We start from the raw sequence: 9385 nt of genomic DNA on the forward strand, positions 1-9385 counted from the left end.
CCCCAGGGCTGTGCCCGGCCCCGAGAGCACTCAGGCCCTGCAGCAACACCAGGGCCACCAGGGCAGCGGGGCAGGGCCACGGCAGCAGCACTGGCAACACCAAGTGCTGCTGCTGCTGCTGGGCACAGCTGCTGGGCCAGCACTGATCTGCCCCAGCTCTGCACACAGACATTGCTGCTGCAGCTCCAGAGAACGCACAAAAGGGAAATCTCCAGGGGAAAACTTTGCTGGGAGATCCTTTATTCTGTCTAAAAGCCACTGAGAGCCCAGCTTCTCATTGGCACAACCTGCAGCCACAGTGAAGGTGGAGAGGAACAAAATGAGAAATGGCAGAAACAATGACTTTCCTTTGTTGAAATTTTAAAAAAATAAAACAAATAAAAAGGGAAGAACAAATTAACCACCAAACCCAAGTAGTATCAGACATTACTTTTATTACAAGTGATTGGCAGAAACCAGCCAGCAGTTTAATGTTTCCAAAAGCGTCCAGTCATCAGTGCCCACATGGAAGCCTTGAGCTCCTGGTTCCTCAGGCTGTAGATGAGGGGGTTCAGGGCTGGAGGCACCACTGAGTACAGAAGTGACACTGCCAGATCCAGGGATGGGGAGGAGATGGAGGGGGGCTTCAGGTAGGCAAAAATGCCAGTGCTGACAAACAGGGAGACCACGGCCAGGTGAGGGAGGCAGGTGGAAAAGGCTTTGTGCCGTCCCTGCTCAGAGGGGATCCTCAGCACAGCCCTGAAGATCTGCACATAGGAGAAAACAATGAACACAAAACAGCCAGAAACTACACAGACACCAACCACAACAATCCCAAGTTCCCTGAGTTTGGAGTGTGAGCAGGAGAGCTTGAGAATCTGGGGCACCTCACAGAAGAACTGGCCCAGGGCATTGCCATGGCACAGGGGCAGGGAAAATGTATTGGCTGTGTTCAGCAGAGCATTGAGAAAGCCACTGGCCCAGGCAGCTGCTGCCATGTGGGCACAAGCTCTGCTGCCCAGGAGGGTCCCGTAGTGCAGGGGTTTGCAGATGGACACGTAGCGGTCGTAGCACATGATGGTCAGGAGGGAAAATTCTGTTGACATAAAGAAAAGAAAAAAGAAAACCTGTGCAGCACATCCTGAGTAGGAGATGGTGCTGGAGTCCCAGAGGGAATTGTGCATGGCTTTGGGGACAGTGGTGCAGATGGAGCCCAGGTCGCTGAGGGCCAGGTTGAGCAGGAAGAAGAACATGGGCGTGTGCAGGTGGTGGCCGCAGGCTACGGGGCTGATGATGAGGCCGTTGCCCAGGAGGGCAGCCAGGGAGATGCCCAGCAAGAGGCAGAAGTGCAGGAGCTGCAGCTGCCGCGTGTCTGCCAATGCCAGCAGGAGGAAGTGCCTGATGGAGCTGCTGTTGGACATTCCTTCACTCTGGGCATGGTGGACTGTTGAAACAAGACATTGACAAGCTCTTTGAGTTAATCCTATGGGGTTGTTTTAGGAATTCCCTCAAAACTACTTCTCTACCTGTAAGGCCACTTCACTCAATATTTTTATTTTTGAGCATGGGTTTGTGCTGCTGAATTACTGCCTCATCTTCAGCATTGCTCTCAGGCTGAACCCCAGGGAAGCCCAGAGGGAAAACAGGGCACCTTGTGCCCCAGTGCAGTCAGAACTACTGGAACCACACAGGTGACATTTGATCATTACACCTCCCTCTAGTTCAGCATGATTGAAATTAAAATGTGCTTGAAAAATAAAGTGGAGTTTTTAAAGACTAGATTTCAAAAGTCAGTTTCTCTAAGCCCTTCTCTCTTTCCCTGTGCAGCTGGACAGGACGGGATACCAAGGGTTGCTCTGGCCCTCTGCTGCCTGGAGTTGTGCCTGATGGGAGCTGTTTCTCTCTATCCAATCCCTGTCCCTGCCAGTGCTGCCAGAGCCCAGCCCAGCCCTGGGGGCTCAGCTCTGCCCTGCAGACCCCTCCCAGCACAGGGCACTGCCCAGGGGCATCTCCCTGGCAGCAGGGCCTTAAGGGCAGGCCAGACAAACAGAGATGCTGCAAGCCAAGGTGCTGCTGCTGCTGTCTGTAGGGAGAGGAGGCTGAGGAGGCACTTTCTGAGGGAGATCTGAGGCCCATCTGCTGATGCCCAGGCTGACAGTGCAGGAGGCTCAGGGACACAGCCAAAGCTGACAGCCTCTTTCCCTTCCCTTTAGGAGAAAGCTGAGAGCAGCCCTGGCCATGCAGCACCATCTCCAGAGCAGGAGGAATCTGCCCTGATGGGGGTGGCTCCTTGCACCTGGAACTTCTCCCCTGCAGCGTCCATGGGGAGCTGCCAGGCAGGCTGAGAGCTGCCCCTGGCAGGTGGCACATGCCCTGGGCTGGCCAAGAGCCCTGAGGGCTGCAGGAGCTGCTCTGCAGGACAGCCCTGGGCAGCCCTGGCTGCAGCCCCAGCTTCAGCCCCTGCAGCCGTCCCTGGCAGCAGGAGCCGTCCTGCCCTGTCCCTCTGACGGTGCCCAGGGCAGCCCCGCTCTGCAGCACATCCTCCTCCTCCTCCTCCTGCTCCTCCTGCTGCTCCTGTGCCACAGAGAAACTGGGAGAGTCCTCCTGACACATCCCCCAGGCTCTGGGGTGTGCCGGCTTCAGGAGATCCCTCCAGGAGCACAGGGGACATTGCCCTGCACCCACACACTCACCATGCACAGGGCTGTGAAGATCTTTCCCCAGGTGAAGTCTCAGCTCAATGTCTTCCCAATCCTGATTGCCTTCAGCCTGTCTCTGCCTGGCTCCTGTCCCCTCAGTGCCTGCAGGCAGAGCCCTCAGCCCTGCTGGGCTGGGAGAGGAGCTGGCCCTGGAAGAGCTGTTCCTTTAAAGCTCAGCAGCACAGACACAGCACAAGGACTTTAATGAGCCTCTTGGGGATTTGGGGTTGTTTACATCAGACTCAGTCCCTGAGAGAGTGATCAAAAAACTTCACAAGAATTCAAACTTAAATTGAAACACTGAAGTTTCTTGAAGTTTTAATGGGTTCCACTGAGGGCCAGAACTGAGAAAGTGTCCCCAGGTTCCAGTTAGAGCAGAGCACTGGAGGCAGTGATGACAGCTGGGGACAAACAAGACCAAGGTGTCTCTGGTGCTGAGCAAAGCTGGATGTGTTTGAGGAATGCCAAGGGCCAAGGCCTGAGCCCCAGGGCCTGGCCAGGCAGATCCTGTCCCTCCCTCCTTGCTCAGGGCTCTTGCCGGGATGGGCACTGGCATGTGGGGATGTGCAATGCCAAGGGCAGGAGCATGGGGCGGCCCCTGCCAGGCTGCTGAGCAGGGACAAGGAGGCCATGAGGCCCCAGGCCTGCAAGGGTCACTTGTCTCCTGCTCCTGCCTCAGTGCTTTCCTTTTTATGGAAAAGAACCATCCCTCCTTCCCAGGAACCCTTGCTGGGAAAACAGGACTCCCATACAACTAACCAATATCATTAAGCTGTAGCCACTGATTGTTTACATTATGCACTTATTTATGCATTCTAACTCTACTGCATACACTGATCACGCATCTCTTCGTTGGTGCCTCTCTCTTGTCCTTGTGTTCTGCACTCACTTCTCTGGGTATGTGATTGGTTACAGTCCAGGTGGCTCACAGCCCTCTGTTATCTAGTTCTTGTCGTCTTGGCATTCTGTTTCTCAGCATTTTCTTTCTTCATTTAGCACAGTTTATGTCTTAGTAACCTTGGTGAATTCCAGAGGGCTCTGATAAGAAGAACTACAAGCAATAAGGCTGGTGCACAGTGTGGCCTAAGTTGTTCAGATACATTGCTACAACTCCCCCTTCTTCTTCTTGCACCAGCCAAACCCTTTTCACTGTATTTTCTACCAAGTGGGTCACCAATTTCACTATGCATGGAATAGCTCAAAGCAATATAATAATAACTACTAGTAATAACAAAGCTCCCTTTAAGGTATCCTTCAATCATCCCGTTATTCCCCATCCCTCAAACCATTCATCCAAGCCCCAATCATTCAGAGTCAATTTCTTCATGTTGTCTTGTAGTTGTTTGAGTTTCCTGTGGATGGATGTAGACTGGCCAGAGAGATTCATACAACACATTCCTTCAAAATCCTCACACCCGTGCCCATGTGCTAACAGCAAAAAATCTATAGCAGATCTATTTTGCAGTGTGCCATGTTTAGTACTATCTACATCAGTCAGCATTTGATTTAAAATAGCTGAACTTGTGTTCAGTGTGGGAATCCACAAAATCAGAGGGTTTTTGGGAAAGCTGCAAAAGGCAGGCCTCAGAGACAGTAGGACTGTGATTAGAGCTAAGCAGTAGCCATGAGATTGGTCAGCAGAAAAATTATTGAAAAAGTAGAAAAGCAAGGACAAATAGAAGAATGTTGTGTGTATTAACGCTTGTCTAGAAAAACTCTCTAAGCTACAGAAAAGTTTTTCTAGCAAGAGATTAGGAAGTTTGAAGCTTACTAATGGAGCTCTGTGCATTTTGTTTTAAGGTTTACAAGCAGGTATTGTATTCAAAATAAGCAAGCATTGTTTTAACCAAAGCTACATGTGCTTATCGTGGTTGGATAGAACTACTGTCAATATGCTTTTGTTTTGTGGGATTGGTCAAAAAACTTTTAAAGTAAGTTGTAACATTGAGTTCTTTGTCTGCTGCCGAGGACACGAGCTGCTGGCATCTTCCCATTGTCATAACCATGTAATGAGACTGATGCTGGAAAATAAAACAGCTCAAGGCACGTTCCACAGCAGCCCCGTCCCGTTTGTGATTTGTAAACAGCCCGCGGCTCTCTCTATACAAGACTGACTGTGCAAAGTACTTTATGCTATGAATTTCATGAATTGCTCTCAAAAAGAACCAAAACCCCTGTTTTAAGGCTCTTTCATAACAACATGTACACACACCTCAAAGAAAGACCTCCAGTACTTGACCAGAATCATGAATCTAAAATTATTGAAGGGCCACACCCTCTCATTATGTGGGGGAGAGGATATGCTTGTGTTTCTACAGATACAGGACCCCCGTGGATTCCCAGAAGATTTATCAGTAGACCACAGATCTGAAGACGACCCCTCGAATGAACACAAAGTCAGCTCCCTCTCCCACCATGCCTCAGAAGCAGCTTTCTCTTGGAGATGAAGAAAAAAGAAATTCATATATCCAAACATTGTGGCAAGGACACTCATCGCACGTAGATACATCCCACTGATAACATCCATGTCAATCTCAAGTGCAGACACACCCCTGCCTTTTCCACCATCCCTCTACCAGTGACCCTTTATCCCTACCCCCTCCCTCTTTCCCCTCTTGAAACTGCTCCTTTTTCCCTCCCTCAAACTTCCCTTACAGAAGAGAAGGGCGTGATTGGGAGGAGTTGGGAAGAACTATAGGAGGAACTTAAAAATATTTAAGAATGTCTTAAAATAAGTCAACTAATGTTTGTTTGTACCATACACAAGTGAAAACTACCCAGTGGGAAAGAAGAAGTATGATTCTTTCTGTGACACCCTCCAGGGCACCCCACAGCAGTACCAGTGCCATCGTTGTCATCGTCTTTATCAGCGCCCTCATCTGTATCCAAGTGACCACCGGCTGGATCGTCCCTCAGCCAAAACAAAACATCTGGGTCACTTTGGCAAAGCCATTAAAGCAAGACAATCTTTGCATGGCCATTGGAAGCGTAGACGGTCCGCTCTTAACATGCCTGGTGGGAGTGCCCCTGTCACCAAACGACCGCCCGTATGCAGGTAAGAAACCCAACCCCATGGACACCTGGGACGAGTGGATGAAGATCCTCCCACACCATGTCTCCACAGGACTTGCTTTTCCAGGCCCAGGATGGTGTTCTGGGCAGTGGTGTGAGGCACAGGGTCAGTCTCCAGCCATCCCGTGGTGGCTTCCACCATGGTCAGCACGTAGCGCTTGCCCTGGCGTGTCTGGGGCAGTGGGATGGAGTCAATCTGCCAGGCCTCCCCATACTTGTACTTGGACCACCGCCCACCGTACCACAGGGGCTTCACCTGCTGGGCCTGCTTGATGGCAGCACACGTCTCACAGTCATGGATAACCTGAGAAATACTGTCCATGGTTAGATCCACCCCTCGGGCTCGTGCCCACTTACAGGTGGCATCTCTGCCCTGATGACCTGAGGCATCATGGGCCCATTGAGCTGGGAACAACTCCCCGTATGTTGCCAATCTAAGTCTATCTTTGGCACCTCTATCTTTGCAGCCTGACCTACCTGCTCGTTGTTTTGGTGTTCCTCACTAGCCCGACTCTTGGGGACATGGGCATCTCTGTGGCAGACTTTCACAGGCAGCTTCTCCAACCAAGAAGCAATGTCTTTCCATTCATCAGCAGCCCAGATTGATTTTCCTCTATGCTGCCAGTTGGACTTTTTCCAGCTTCCCAGCCAGCCCCACAGATCATTGGCTACCATCCATGAATCGATATAAAAGGTATCGTTTTGGCCCCTTCTCTCTTTCAGCAATGTCCAGGGCCATCTGAATAGCTTTGAGTTCAGTAAATTGACTTGATCCACCTTCTCCTTTGGTAGCTTGTGCAATCTGTCCTGTGGGGCTCCATACAGCTGCTTTCCATTTCCAGTTCATCCCTACAATGCAACAGGAGCCATCAGTGAAAAGAGCGTAGCGTGTTTGCTCTGCTGGTAGTTGGTTGCACGGTGGAGCTTCCTCAGCCCGTGTCACTTGTACCTGCTCCTCTTTGTCAGTGAGACCAAAGTTTTCGCCTTCCAGCCAGTTTGTATTCATCTCCAAAATCCCAAGGCAATTCAGGTTTCCAATACAGGCACGCTGTGTGATCAGAGCAATCCATTTGCCCCATGTGGTATCAGTGGTGTGGTGGGTACAGAGAACCTTTCTTTTAAACATCCACCCCAGCACCAGTAGTCGGGGTGCCAGGAGGAGTTGTGCTTCTGTGCCAATCACCTCCGAGGTCCCTTGAACTCCTTCATAGGCAGCCAAGATTTCCTTCTCAGTGGGAGTGTAGTTGGCTTTGGATCCTCTGTAACTTGGGCTCCAGAATCCCAGTGATCGGCCTTGAGTCTCCCCAGGCACCTTCTGCCAAAGGCTCCAGGACAAGCCATTGTTGCTGGCTGCAGAGTAGAACACGTTCTTCACCTCTGCTCCTGTCCTGACTGGGCCAAGGGCTACTGCATGAGCGATCTCCTGCTTGATCTGAGCAAGGGCTGGTTGCTGTTCAGGGCCCCAGTGGAACTCGTTCTTCTTGCAGGTGACCAGGTGGAGAGGGCTCACAATCTGGCTGTACTCAGGAATGTGCATTCTCCAAAAACCTATGGCTAAGAAAGCTTGTGTTTCCTTCTTGCTGGTCGGTGGAGACATTGTTGTGATCTTACTGATGACCTCAGTGGGAATCTGACGCCATCCATCTTGCCACTTCACTCCCAGAAGCTGGATCTCTCAGGTGGGTCCTTTGACTTTGCTCTTCTTGATGGTGAAGCCAGCTTCCAGCAGAATCTGGATGATGCTCTCTCCTTTCTCAAACACTTCCATTGCCGTGTTCCCCTACACAATGATGTCCTCGATGTACTGCAGGTGTTCTGGAGCCTTACCCTTTTCCAGCGCAGCCTGGATCAGTCCATGGCAGATGGTGGGGCTGTGCTTCCACCACCCCTGGGGCAGTCGGTTCCAGGTGTACTGCACGCCCCTCCAGGTGACAGCAAACTGAGGCCTGCATTCTGCTGCTAGAGGAATGGAGAAAAACGCGTTAGCAATGTCTATAGTGGCAAAGCACTTTGCTGCCTTGGCCTCCAGCTCGTACTGGAGTTCCAGCATGTCCGGCACAGCAGTGCTCAGCAGTGGAGTCACTTCATTCAAGGCACGATAGTCCACAGTCAATCTCCATTCTCTGTCAGATTGTGCACAGGCCAGATGGGACTGTTGAAGGGTGAGTGAGATTTGCTGAGCACCCCTTGGCTCTCCAGCTCACGGATCATTCTGTGGATGGAGATCATGGCATCTCAATTCGTTGCTATTTCACCGTGACTTGGCATTTTCCTATCTTTAAGCCTCTTCCCTCCACAGAGCCCTAGCAGGCTCGGAGCCTGCCACAGATCACGGCATCTCAATTTGTTCAACACTGCCAGTGGTGCACCGCTGAGGTGACAATTGGCACTCGTTGCACTTCCACCCTCAGGAGTCCTACTGCAGATGAGTTTTCTGATAGTCCAGGCAAGGTGTTCAACTGCTTAATGTTCTCTGCCTCTACCGCAGCTATTCCAAAAGCCCACCCGAGTCCCTTGGGGTGTTTGAGAAGCCATTCTGGAAGAAGTCTATGCCCAGAATACACGGGGCCTCTGTGCCAGTCACAATAGGATGTTTCTGCCACTCCTTCCCAGTCAGGCTCACCTGGGCTCCCAGCAGGGTCAATTGCTGTGATCCCCCCGTCACCCCAGCAATGGAAACAGGTTCTGCCCCCCATGTCCCGATGGCATTAGGGTACACTGCACACCAGTATCAACTAAGGCGTTGTATTTTTGTGGCTCTGATGTGCCAGGCCATCGGATCCACACCATCCAGAAAATCCGGTTTTGCTGTGCCTCTTCCTGGCTAGAGGCAGGACCCCCCTAGCCCTGGTTATTATTTCTTTCCTGGGCATACATGGTAGAGGTTCCTTCAAGGGGATCTGACAGATCACACCTGGCAGCTCGGTCATGGGATGTTGGGGTTTCCTTCACTTTAGTGGAACTCCCTCAGTTAGTGTTTCCCTCCTTGAGCTGATGCACCCGTGCTGCCAGGAGAGAAGTGGATTTCCCATCCCACCTTCCCATCTCTTCCCCATGGTCACGCAGGAAGAACTACAGGTTGGCTCATTGGGTGTACCCTCTCTCTCTAGCTGGGGGATGTTGGGCTCTGACTTTGGGGCCTGTAACCTGCACTGGTGCCAAACTGATCTTCCTCACCTCCTCCTTCATCTCTCTCATTGTAGGAAACATATGTTTGTGCTGTTCTTGTGAGCCAGCGAAGGCTTCCTGAAGATAAGGAAAGCCCCGTATCTCTCTGGAGGAAGGTACCAAGGCTATCACCATGGCACCATGGAGAAAGAGAGAGAGTTAGAAGATAGGGACTTTAGTTGGCTCTCAGAGTGACATGGCTCCTTGGTCACCTACTGAGAACTTTGTTTCTTTCTTATGACCAATGGGCAGTGAATGTGTCTGTTCAGTAAATGTAAATATCTTGACAGAGTATAACAGCAACATGTTGCTATAATAAATCTCTCTTGCAGCCTTCTGATGGAGTCGTGGTACTTTGTGCTGTGTCGTGCTCTATATCGACATCTGGTGGCCCTGCCATGATTGCAACAGGACTGTAAAAAAGGAAAGACAAAAGAGAGAAAAAGTTGAAAGGTACCCTAAAAACG

The 9385-nt window shown here is 51.1% G+C and overlaps 1 protein-coding gene across 1 annotated transcript; it reads right to left on the reverse strand.

Annotated features, from left to right (window-relative positions):
• Window positions 1-467: 467 nt before the first annotated feature.
• LOC139603731 (olfactory receptor 14A16-like) lies at window positions 468-1400 on the reverse strand. Its single transcript, XM_071454626.1, has one exon. It carries the CDS (start codon window positions 1398-1400, stop codon window positions 468-470), a length of 933 nt encoding a protein of 310 aa, XP_071310727.1.
• Between the last annotated feature and the right edge of the window lie 7985 nt (window positions 1401-9385).

This window comes from Agelaius tricolor, unplaced genomic scaffold (assembly GCF_023055355.1).
Source record: "Agelaius tricolor isolate 1412-34295 unplaced genomic scaffold, bAgeTri1.0.p SCAF_40, whole genome shotgun sequence".
NCBI classification, from domain to species: Eukaryota; Metazoa; Chordata; class Aves; order Passeriformes; family Icteridae; genus Agelaius; species Agelaius tricolor.